The sequence below is a fragment of the Amblyomma americanum genome, chromosome 10 (assembly GCF_052857255.1).
Source record: "Amblyomma americanum isolate KBUSLIRL-KWMA chromosome 10, ASM5285725v1, whole genome shotgun sequence".
Taxonomy (NCBI): Eukaryota; Metazoa; Arthropoda; class Arachnida; order Ixodida; family Ixodidae; genus Amblyomma; species Amblyomma americanum.
In genome coordinates, this window is record NC_135506.1 from 24168584 (window position 1) to 24181158 (window position 12575).

Sequence of the window (12575 nt, forward strand, 5' to 3'; positions counted from 1 at the left end):
CCTTAACCGTATTCATCTAACTTACTGGACACTGCGATATTACGTCCACGAACATATCTCATAACAGTCCTCATGTTAAAAAGAAAGTTGTCTGCGCTGCAGAAATTCCAACAGATTTAAAACACTGGGATTGGGTATCTTCGTATTACACTCCTATATTATAGCTCGACTATCTATGTTACACCTTCGAAGCAAATATTCTCGGCCGAGTCATATGCAGCGCGTCGAGTTTTTTGTGAACCTACGAAGTACAAAACTACAGCAACATAAACCAACACCCTACTTTCGGATGGGGAATGGCGGGAAAAATCTCTTTCGAAATAGTCCGTCAAGCCAATCGCCTGAAATGTCTGAACGTTATGTGGGAACAAGCATCCTTCATTAACCCATACTTTTTCCAGGCGGCTAGATTGCGAGGCATCGCAATACTAATTTTTTTTTTTTTGCCGATAACACGCATCTCGTATGCTTTGATAGCCGATAGTACATTATTCCGTATCTGTCACAATTCAACAGGCAAAAAAGGTCCCCATGCGATAGATCTTTTCGCGTCTGGGAAGCACAGTATTCGATCTAACGGCTTAATACAAAATAAAATGAAACACTATACTTGCAAATCCGCATGCATTGAGTCAAGTGCCAGAAATACTGCGTGTTGATTGAAACTCGAACGGTTAAAAGATGGCCGGATAATTGTCGTTACATTAAACACCTTTCGCAATTCGCTACTTCGTCGATTAGGCTTGTCTTTTAAATTAAAAAATTCCGCAACCTTAGTATCGTAGCAAACGAAACCAAGAAGCTTCACAGCACTATAAGTCACAAATACGATAATCATCACTTAAATGTTACGAATGCCGATGGTCCTTCAGTTATCAACGCAAGGAGCACTCCCAGGATCGCTTTTCAGCCGACGGGGTCTTTTTTTCCTCCGTTCTTCCCCGTCGCTGCAAGTGGACGGCTGGCTCCGGGGCGCCTTCTTCGATTTTTTCATTTTTACTTTCTGGTTTCTTGTATGGCTGAGGGTGTAACCATCCCCGGCGCCACCGGCGATGTCCATCTGGGCTGCCTTCTTGGCCTTCAGACGGACCACGACCTCTTCCAATGACGGCATCCGCTGGACCCTCCTGGTCAGCCTCTCCGCAGCTCTTGCCGATTCCATTACATGTCCCGGGAACGCTCCTCCGGCTGCCTCAAGACCGACGGCCCCTCCAGCGCAGCCGTCGGGCATCGCTGAGACACGCCTTCGCCCCCTCTTCGCTACTCGCGTCGCCGCCGTCTCCACGATCTGCAGCCGCTGGAGGGCTTGCACCAGCTCGGCCTCCCTCTTCTTGGCCAGCTTGAGCGCCTCCTTCCTCGTGAGCCGAGGGTCTCCGCCCACCTCCATCGCTGTCTCCTCGGCCACCGGTCTGTCCGCGGGCGAGGGCGGGTAGCGCTTGTGGCAGCCGGGGACGCGCTTGACCTTGACCCTGCGTGGTCCATTGCGGCAGCACCAGCTGACGAACAAGATCTTCTCAGTGGATGTCTCGGAGCCTGCACACCGGTACGTACCGAGTGTTCGGGGCAGCATCCGCGTTGTCATGACTGGAAATGAAGAAGCGAGGGTCAAGGAAACGACAGTTGAAATACGGCGCGCTTCTTCAGCGACTGCCTCGGCTTTCAGGCTCACCTGTATCTCTTCTGTGAGCTCCGTGGGCGTGAGGAGCAGGAACAGGGAGCTTAAGAGATTGGGCGCGGGCGGACTGTCCAGTTGCCGTGGTAGAAGAGACGAGGCCTCGTACAGCTCACGTGACCACGGGGCCAGGAGTGAGACCTCACAGCTGCTTCTACTTCTTTCTTCTTCTAAATAGGTCTTGAACATGAGTCCAGCGCTGCACGGGCCGCCGTATCGGAAAATAAAATATGAACATGCAATATTTTGCATTATAATCATGATTTATGGCTTTATGAATTCCTAGAAGAAAAAATTAGCTACGAGAGCTAATGTCACCCCAATATTATCATTGCTGTAATTTCAATAATACTCAATTATTATTATTAACCTTTGGTTCACCGTGAAAATTATTATATCTCAGCGAGAATAAAACAACTTTATGACGTCGCACTTGGTCGCATAGGTCCCATTTATTGTTGTATTCATTGGTTTTGGTTTCGGTTTCCAACTGATGGATTGGTGGATTGGCTATTTGCTTCCTTGTGCTTATGTGGACTTGTTGATCGGCTGTTTGTGTCACGTGCTTAGACCTCCTGCATGTTTGTAAACAAACGAGGTGGCGCTGCAGTCGCTAGCGAGCTCATGGTAGGCAAAAGGTCGGGGAGTGGCGTCGCGGATAGGTGTTGAGCGCGGGTTTTCAAGGCTTGTAGGCGCGTTTCCAGTTTCTGCGAATCATAGCAATGGTCGATGCTTCCAACTTAGTAATTTGTTGAAGTACACGAGCTCGCGTTGGCCACGTGCGGCCTATAAAGAGAAATAGTTTGCCACTGTATTGTATATTTGGTTAGCAGTAAACATGTAGAAAGCGTTCCTGCCGTTTATGCGCTAGGCATTGAATAAAACAAGTTTTGATACTCTGCACTAGCCGGAATGATTTTACTTCGGGACAATAGTGAGGGGAAGTGCTGGCCTTGTTTCGTCGGAGCAGACATGCGCTCATCGTCTGCTGACATACGTACGTGTCGCGCTGTGCGAAAAGTGGGGACAGCGTCGTGTCCCTCATCTCCTGTCTCGCTTAGCGCTGTTTTTAGCCGCATGACCACGCACCAGCCAGGCCGACTTGTCCTGTTATTAAGCTGGTCGATTTGGTGAAATTTTTTTTTCTAGAATTATTTTCTTTCCTAGCCCTGAATCTAGTTTCGTGACGAAAAATTATAGCAAATTATTGAGTACAAATTTAGAAATTACGCTTTTTAGAAGTGTGGTCGTCAAAAATTGTGAGGAAATTTCTTTGATTTCAGTGCCGCATTTCTTTGACCAAAGCGAAAGCGAAGATGCCATAAACGAGGGAATAAACTTTAAGGTTCGTTTTGTAACCTCTCACATTTTCTGCGACAGGATCACTCACCTTCGTAATTCGCATGAATATCAAAAGATTCCATTTGTCGCAAACTATTCCTGAGACGTTGAGGAGCGTAATAAATCTCTCGATTTTTTCCCTACACGTGCAGTACTGTGTTAGTTATTTCTTGTAAGAAGCGTTTTCATGTAATATGCATGCACAAGTACTGATCATATAGAAAAAGAACTAATCGCGTCATCGTAATGAACAGGGCTTTATGTACATTCTGGCATAAAAAATCCGCAGTATCTACTAAATTATTTGAGACCTTGGGGGGACTTGACGACGGTGTTAATTATAATTACCCAGAACTGCACCAGGTATAGCTATAAATAAAGGGAATTAGTGAAACTAGCGTAGGAATTTCATATTTGCACCAAGTTTACACCCGCCGCGGTGGCTCAGTGGTTAGGGCGCTCGACTACTGATCCGGAGTTCCCGGGTTCGAACCCGACCGCGGCGGCTGCGTTTTTATGGAGGAAAAACGCTAAGGCGCCCGTGTGCTGTGCGATGTCAGTGCACGTTAAAGATCCCCAGGCGGTCGAAATTATTCCGGAGCCCTCCACTACGGCACCTCTTTCTTCCTTTCTTCTTTCACTCCCTCCTTTATACCTTCTCTTACGGCGCGGTTCAGGTGTCCAACGATATATGAGACAGATACTGCGCCATTTCCTTTCCACCAAAAACCAACCAAGTTTAGTTACATATCGCATGCATGAATAACGAAAACACTTTTCATTGCCGCGTCCCCTCTCAATCTCGCCACGTGTCTATTAGTAGCACGCCTTCGGCTGCTTCTTTCCAAACAAGCTTCACGATCATGTACTACCTCATGAAACATGACACATGCATGATGCAATGAAAAAGCATATGGCGTTTAGCATTGTCTTTTTCGGAAGGGCAAGCAACAAGTGCGGCGTTTCTTTTCTCTCATAAATGACGTTCACTGACTAAAATTTAAGCCACACGACAATTTCATCGTAACGAGCGTTACTGTTAAAACGAAAGCTCTGAGCAGGCGGAAGATGCTATTAGGACAAAAACGAAAGGACGGAGCGGTATCTGTAATATGGACGTTTGCCCATTGTCATGGATCGCCCCGAAGAACACTCAGACCGAAAAAAACGCGGCTGCGTTTTTATGGAGGAAAGACGCTAAGGCGCCCGTGTGCTGTGCGATGTCAGTGCACGTTAAAGATCCCCAGGTGATCGAAATTATTCCGGAGCCCTCCACTACGGCACCTCTCTCTTCCTTTCTCCTTTCACTCCCTTCTTTACCCTTCCCTTACGGCGCGGTTCAGGTGTCCAACGATATATGAGACAGATACTGCGTCATTTCCTTTCCCCCAAAACCAATTATTATTATTATTATTATTATTAGCATACTTAAGGTACGCTATTCTAAGCACACCAACGCGACCGCGCAAGATTGACACAATAACTTACCAGACTTCTTTTTACTCGAATGAAATAATTACGTCGTCATATCAAGAAACAGTTTCAAGTAAATATTGAATGTCATAAAACGCGCCATTAAAACATGGTGTGCTATTAACAAAAAAAACGCATTACTTGGGGGCGAGTGAACCTGTCGGCGCCCCGTGCACTCCGGTTCAAGGTGATAAGTACGTGTGCAGCTGCATATGTCTTTTTTTTTCCTTGATAAATTATCAGCCTACTATCCTGAAGTTCAGGTGAATGAACGCAGTAACTTGCAAGTTATTAAGTGCATTGAGTGGCAGTGCCTATCGACTCCCAGACTTCGCGCTTTACTACCGTGGCTCAGTGCCTGTTCGCCAGTTTCCGAATGCGGCATTTATGCGCGAGAAACCTATCGAGGCTAATTTAATATTTTTTATGCTACTACGCGGATCCAGCAGTGACGCAGCTGGTCAATACATGCTGCTTCTGCAGTGCACAGGCTTGAAGCAGCCGCCGGTGGCTGCGGCAGCTGCGGTAGGCACGGGCAAGCGGAACCTGTTTTGCCTACCATGCGAAAGTCGCTGCTAACATCAGCGCCACCGCATCTTCGTGACGTCGCGGGGTGAAGGAGGTCCATAAATACTTGTGCGCGCCCAATAAATGATGGCTTCGGTTTCAGTTTACGTTCAGTTTCGTCTCTTCGTACGGCCACCTCGGCCGATACTACATTGTCGCCGCGGCCCGCATAGATCCAACGCAGTTTGAGTCACGAACTTAATCGGACAAAAATCAACTATCCCTGCCGCCGGATACGGGCCGGTGTAGTTTCGGCTACTAGGCTTTGTTCCGGTGCAACGCCAGCGGTGGGGATGGGTTGTCCGGGGCCCATCCTCTTGGGAGCTGCAGAGACTCCCACGGCTGTGAGGGCCAGCCGAATCGTGAGGTCCGTTGTCTGTGCGGAGGCAGGCCTGGAGGCAGACCAGGTTGGACCCACGAAATCCGGTAGAAAGGAATGTCAAAAGTCAAAAACCTCCGCTCACGGGAACGTGCACGGCTACTAATGCTCGGTTTCTGGCTACATAGAGGCCAGGTCCGCGCGGGGGTTCCGACAGCCCGAGCTCCTCGGAATCGATGTCCTCGGGGAAGCACTCTCATTGCGGATCGCTTATGATGGGTGGCATATTGCGGACGCCGAGGCTGACCCGGTCTTGGGGACCACTGGGGACGCCGAGGTAGAGGGTGTGCAGTAGGACCAGTGCGAAAACCGTCGATGTGTGGAGTACCGGTGGAGTAGGCCCGGCTTATCTCACCCTATGCCCGATTCTTGGTTCGTGGCCCGGGCGCCCGGCCTTGAATACTCCCTCCTCAGTAGGTGTGGAGCAAGCAAGGGGAGGAAATAAGTGCATGGTGGTTGGAAGGTAGCACAGGTGGGTCCCCCAGGGTTACCGGGTTATGGTGCCGAGGGCCAAGCGCCGATAGGCTGACGACCTGGGCCTCTGTTGGCCGGACCACACCGCACACACTTGCGGAGTCTGAAAAACCGCGAAACACAGTCGACGGCTAGTAACCGGCCGGTCCGATCCAACCCCTTAAAATCGTGGAGGAGCAGGTGGCTGCGGACCCCAAGTTAGGAATTTTTTTTTTCTTTCTTTCCTGTCTCCGACGGTCGGAGCAAGTGGGTGGTCGTGCATCCCGTGGGGGAGCCGCACCATTGGAAAAGCTCGATGCCCTACCTGTCATGGCCAGGCAGGCCAGAAATGGAGTCGATGTCAAACGAAGGATCAGAGCAAAATCTCGCTGTCCCCATTCCCATCCCAATTCCCATAACCCTTTCCCAATTCTAATTTCCCATACCCTACATCCCACCTCCTCCGCTACGTCCTAGGGGAGATCAGGGGAGTCTCCCCGGGCCCGTTCCCCCGGCGATGGGTCGCTTGTAGCATTCCCCCCCTTTCTTTTATTTTTCCACCTACGGGTGGCAAAACGATGGATTGCCTTCGGGCCTTTTCATTTATTTTACGATTGGGTCAAGCCTGTTATACGTCAGTGGTGCAGGCAGGAGCTTATTGGTTTACATTCTTTTTATGGCAGCTCCACCATACTATATATATGTCCAAAGTGAAATCGGGTTTTCCAATAGTTTGAAACAAGCTTCTGCCATGTTTTGCCATTAGTAGTGAGCGCAATTTTTCTTGCAATGCTGATTTTAGCCTTTCTACGTCGTTTCGTAGTGGCCCCGTCCGCTCCCGAGAGAGTCGCTGGTCCTGGAGTACCCGGCGGATGCTGAAGTTGTTTTATCAGATCCACTTTAATGTCATCGCATTTCACTGGTGACCTTGCAGAGAAGTGATAGGAACTCTTTCGACGAGATTTTCCGTGTGTGTTTTTGAAACAGATTGACGTCTACCATGAACGCGTCGTATATAGTAGCAACAGAATCAAATAGCCTATCCATAAATTTTAAACCAAAACCATTGGATACAGCATATATGTCGCCACTAAATTCCGCAAATGTTGCCGCACACTTCATGAAACTAACATTCTCACCTTAGTACATGTCACAAATGCCGACAGCCCTTAAGCTCTTAAAGAAAGAAGGAGTTTCAGGGTCCCCGGTAAATCGACGTGACCTTTTATTTCTCATGCTTCTTCCCGTCACTGCTAGTGAACGGCTTGCTTCTTTGTGTTGAGGGCGCAGTGAACGCAAAAATTTAGCCAAGTGATGAAGGGGCGAAATTTCAGTTTCTGGTTTCAAGTGGGAATTTTCTGCAGTTTACTACATACCTTACTCTAAACGTAGGAGCTTTAATAGGAAGTTAAAGGGAAAGGGCACAAGAAGCCCATGCCGACTGTTTCCACAGTATAGAAGTCAACCGGGACCGAAACAAAGAAGAGGGCCATGTTCCGTTACTTTTTCTGATGTTGATCAATGGAAAATTAGCACTGCAATACTTTTTTTGTGTCAAATATTAATTATTTGAAAGTAGGAGAAAAACATATCCCGCCAATGCGTTTCGAACCCACGACCTCCGTATGTCGCGTACGATGCCCTTCGTTGGATCACGTTCCACGTGGCACTTGCGGTATTATATGCTGTTCTGCGTCCTCCGCTATGGACGAGGGTGGCGCTGGTGAACGCTCAAGGTTAGGTGGCGCGCAACACAAATGCGATGGAAAGTGGAAGGTTGGAACGAAAGCAATATTGGGTTTAGACCTTGTTAAAGCTTTCGACAACGTCACCCACAAAGCCATCTTGACAAACTTGTCAGAAATCAACCCCGGAGAAAGGACGTACAACTACATCCGATCCTTCCTCACTAACAGAACAGCAGTGATAACGGTCGGAACAATAGAGTCTGCCCCAATCAAACTAGGAAGTAAAGGAACGCCACAGGGCTCCGTCCTGTCCCCTTTCCTTTTTAACCTCTCCCTCATCAAAATTCCCCCCAAACTGGCACAAATACCAGACCTACATCACACGTTCTATGCAGATGACATCACACTTTGGGTAACCAAAGGATGCGAAGGCTACATAGAAGACACACTCCAAGCAGCAGTGGACATCATCGAGGCATGCGCATGGGATTCCGGCCTCACTTGTTCTGAGCAAAAATCTGAACTCTTCGTGATCCGTCGTAAACAAAGAGGTAGGCGTACCACGACATCCCCCCCGCAAATAAACGTCTATGTTAATGGACGATCTGTCAAAGAGGTACAGACCATGAGAATACTGGGGTTGTATTTACAAACAAATGGAAAAAATACTGACACACTCACTAAGCTAAAACGCACGGTAGAAGCGACGGCGCGATTACTCCGCCGCATAGCTAACCGCAGACAAGGGGTGAGGGAAAGAGATTTATGCCGCCTAGTGCAGGCCTTTGCGCTGAGCAGGATACTCTATGCCACCCCTTATCTGAAATTTTCGAAAGCAGAAAAGGACAAATTGGATAGCATGATACGGCAGGCCTATAAGGCTGCGTTAGGACTCCCACTAAATGCCTCAACCGAAAGGCTTATGAGGTTAGGAATACATAACACCTACAATGAACTGAAAGAAGCCCATTTAATGGCTCAAACAGCGCGATTAGCCAATTCCAGAACTGGCAGGAGTATTCTTACCAGGCTCGGAATTAACTTTCAACCTACGAATAACGATGCTAAAGTAGACTTACCCCGCGCCTATAGGACGGCCCTACTAATCAAACCACTCCCCAAAAACATGCACCCCTTACACCATGAGGGTAGAAGACAAGCACGAGCCAAAGCCTTACATAAGAAATACAGACAGTGCGCTGCAACATTTTATGTAGATGCGGCAGAATACAAAAATACCAATGCCTTTGCAGTTGTGGTTGTGAACGAGAATGGTGACCACATCGTCTCGGCGACAATCAAAACGAAATCCTCTGAAACGGCAGAAGAGGCGGCTATAGCCCTCGCCCTAGCACATACCCAAGGGAGCATCATCCTCAGCGATTCCAAAATGGGTATCAATAATTTCGCTAAAGGGCGAATTACAAACACCTCCCTTAGAATCCTTAATGCAACCAAATTCTCACCAAATTATTCCGAATTGATATGGGTCCCAGCCCATTCGGGGAATCCGGGGAACGAGGCAGCCCACAATAAAGCCCGAGGTTTCGTCGACCGGGCAGTGGATGAGTCTGGCTCCCTGAATTTCACGAAGGACTCAATGATCACATATTATGATCTCACCAATCATTTTAAACTATAGAGGAGAATTTTCCCCCCTCCAGACAAAAGACTTACTAAAGAACAAGAGGTTACGTGGCGTCGTCTACAGACGAGATCGATACGCACCCCATCACTCCTCGCGCACATTTATCCAGATCTTTACAACCCAAACTGCAAACACTGTGGCCAACGTGCTACCTACGATCACATCCTGTGGGACTGCAAAATAGAGCCACCTCCGGGTGATCTAGTTACAGCTCCATCTCTCGAGCGGTGGGAGACCGTGCTGGCTAGCTCTGACCCCAGAACGCAAGTTTTGGCGGTGGAGTGGGCTGACAAAGTCGTCGAGGGCTATGTACTCTCGACCACTTAACGCGACCTCTTGCCAAGCTCTTCCCGGCGAATAAAATGTTTTACAATCAATGGACAGCTGCCGCCAAAAGTCACTTGGCAGAGCAAAGTACGTGGCAGAAGAAAGCGGTGCGGGATCCTTCGGGCGGCATGTGGTTTTTTCTTCTACTTCCTATTCAAGATAATGATTTATAAATGAGGGGGCTTGTTACAGTATACGTATGAAGAAATTCAACTGTCACCGTAAACAACAAAGTCTAGGGCAAGGTTTTTTTTATATCCTGATTGTACTAGGCAGTCGCTAGATTTCATTTAAAACACGATAATATTATGCTTAAATCACGTCCTATTTACGTGACTTGTCTACTAAAGCTTTCGGGAAGTAGCCGAACACACCTCGTGCTAAACTTCAACACATTCTCGCGCTGCGCGTTGCACATTTCCATCAGCTATGTCCAATACACTTGGACAAAAATTTTGAATATTAAAAACTGTAAGGTACTGGTATAATAATATTGAAGGCAATGGTCCATTTTTCCGATATGTAGCAAAATATTTGCTTTATAGAGTTTCCATCGCTCGCATTGAACAGTTAAGACGGCCATAGAAAACCGATGGGGAACGCTTTTGACGATAGCAAAAACGTTAACAACAAAACAAATGCAAGCCTGTCGACGGGAGATCTGTAGACATGCTAATTTTTAAAGTGAAATCTCGCAATAGCATAAAAAATTTCGCCTCTAGGTTTTTTTCGTCAAAAAATACTTTTGTCCAGAACTGTTAGGTGTGTCCACCTGCGGCGCGAACCTAATCACGTCAGCGTAAGCTCGATTAGGGCGTAACCTGAATTTAATATTAGCGCCAGACGTTCCGACGACCCAGCAAAGCAATCAGGCTAAACACACGCTTTCCCACGTCCATTCGGTTGAACTACGTAAAGCCCTCCCAATTTTGTTTCTTTACTAAACCGAGAACTAATTGAACGCCACCCCCCAAGTATCGGCGAAGACGAAATCCTTCTTTTGAGTAAGGGACGAATGACGATAAAGCCCACCCAAAGTTATTTCTCAGAGATGACGATAATACGGTCACCTCGCCTTAATCTCTTTTCTCTGATATTTCAATTCCAACCGGACAGCTGTGAATCGCGTCTGCTGTGGCAGCTTTGAAGAAACTGCATCGACAACTAGCCTAAAACTACGTCAGCGCCAGTGCTGTGTGCTTTTTGCTACTTGTGACTAGTGTACGCTCATTTTGAACTCCGAAGCTAGTGGCTGCATGGGCGCATGGGCGCTTTAACAGATACAGCCGGTCCAGTAAAATAATTATTCAGCTTTAGAGCACGCTTTACAACAATGTAGACTGTATTTAAAGCATCAGTCCACGCTGCACAAGCAACAGAAAGTTCGAAACATGCGAGAGGTTTGGAAGCTTATTCTTAAAAGAGGACTCAGTATGTACACCCGTCCATTGATAAAATATGTTCTATTTAGCCAGCAGAAGTATTAAGTTCTGTTGATCGTGGTGGGTAGAGAAACGTGCGATCATTACAAGAATAATTAATCGGCGCCCAAAAACGTACATCAATCGATACGTGTTACAAGTCAACTCGCTTCGGATTACTGGGAGGCATCTATGATCTGTTCAAGGCATAGCATTCCTTTCAGTAGCGGTTCCATCTAAGAACAACTAAAATTATGCGCAAAGCAATAATTTTTAACTGTACATGACATACGCAGAGGCGTACACAAAATACACATTAGGTCGTTGAATCTACGGTAAGTAAAGTAATAAGTCGCGTAAAATAAACGTCTTTCGTGGCGCGTTATTCCGTAACGTACTTCATACTTTTGCACGGTTAAGTACAAGGTAATCATTACACTACGTAAAATTGTCATGCCGCACGTTGGTATTAGTAACTAATGCCGATGGTCCTTCAGTTATCAACGCAAGGAGCACTCCCAGGATCGCTTCTCAGCCGACGGGGTCTTTTTTTCCTCCGTTCTTCCCCCTCGCTGCAAGTGGACGGCTTGCTCCGGGGCGGGGCGCCTTTTTGGATTTTTTCATTTTTACTTTCTGGCTTCCTGTATGGCTGAGGGTGTAACCATCCCCGGCGCCACCGGCGATGTCCATCTGGGCTGCCTTCTTGGCCTTTAGACAGACCACGACCTCTTCCAACGACGGCATCCGCTGGACCCTCCTGGTCAGCCTCTCCGCAGCTCTTCCCGATTCCGCCACATGTCCCGAGAACGCTCCTCCGGCTGCCTCAAGACCGACGGCCCCTCCAGCGCAGCCGTCGGGCATCGCTGAGACACGCCTTCGCCTCCTCTTCGCTACTCGCGTCGCCGCCGTCTCCACAATCTGCAGCCGCTGGAGGGCTTGCACCAGCTCGGCCTCCCTCGTCTTGGCCAGCTTCAGCGCCTCTTTCCTCGTGAGCCGAGGGTCTCCGCCCACCTCCATCGCTGTCTCCTCGGCCACCGGTCTGTCCGCGGGCGATGGCGGGTAGCGCTTGTGGGAGCCGGGGACGCGCTTGACCTTGACCCTGCGTGGTCCATTGCGGCAGCACCAGCTACGAACAAGATCTTCTCAGTGGATGTCTCGGCGCCTACACAGCGGTACGTACCGAGTGTACGGGGCAGCATCCGCGGGTCCATCGTTAGATTTGCACAGGCGCCTGCAGAAGCCCGAAGGTGTGAAAAAGCAACAGGACGCCTGAGAGGACTGGCACTGGCGGGACTTCTTGCTGCTTTGGTGTCAAGGACAAGGCCTCGTACAGCTCTCGTGTACAGCTTCTTCTTCTTCTTCTTTATCTCAGTAAACATGACACATACCCACGCGGGGGGATTGGCCAAGGTGTAGTGGCATAAACAAAGAAATTTCCATAGGAGATTACAACAATCGTATACAGCTGTACAGCTGCGTCTTTTTCTTTTTTCTCTTCTTCTTATTTACCTCAGTAAAAGCCTCTCCGCTTCTTCTACTTCGCCTTTGTTTTCTTCTGCCAGAGCAAGAGCGTGCGCACAGCGATGAATTGTCGGCAGCATGGCAC

At 48.3% G+C, this 12575-nt stretch overlaps 1 protein-coding gene across 1 annotated transcript; it reads right to left on the bottom strand.

Moving 5' to 3' along the window:
- Positions 1 to 451: 451 nt before the first annotated feature.
- LOC144107625 (uncharacterized) lies at positions 452 to 1749 on the bottom strand. Its single transcript, XM_077640726.1, has 2 exons — positions 1670 to 1749; positions 452 to 1584 (listed from the first exon to the last, which is right to left on the bottom strand). The coding sequence occupies exon 2, from the start codon at positions 1580 to 1582 to the stop codon at positions 869 to 871; it is 714 nt and encodes a 237-aa protein (XP_077496852.1). The 5' UTR covers positions 1583 to 1584; positions 1670 to 1749; the 3' UTR covers positions 452 to 868.
- Between the last annotated feature and the right edge of the window lie 10826 nt (positions 1750 to 12575).

Bases quoted from the DNA above. Each gene is read 5' to 3' on its own strand.
- LOC144107625 (XM_077640726.1), bottom strand. From the start codon at position 1,582: ATGACAACGCGGATGCTGCCCCGAACACTCGGTACGTACCGGTGTGCA.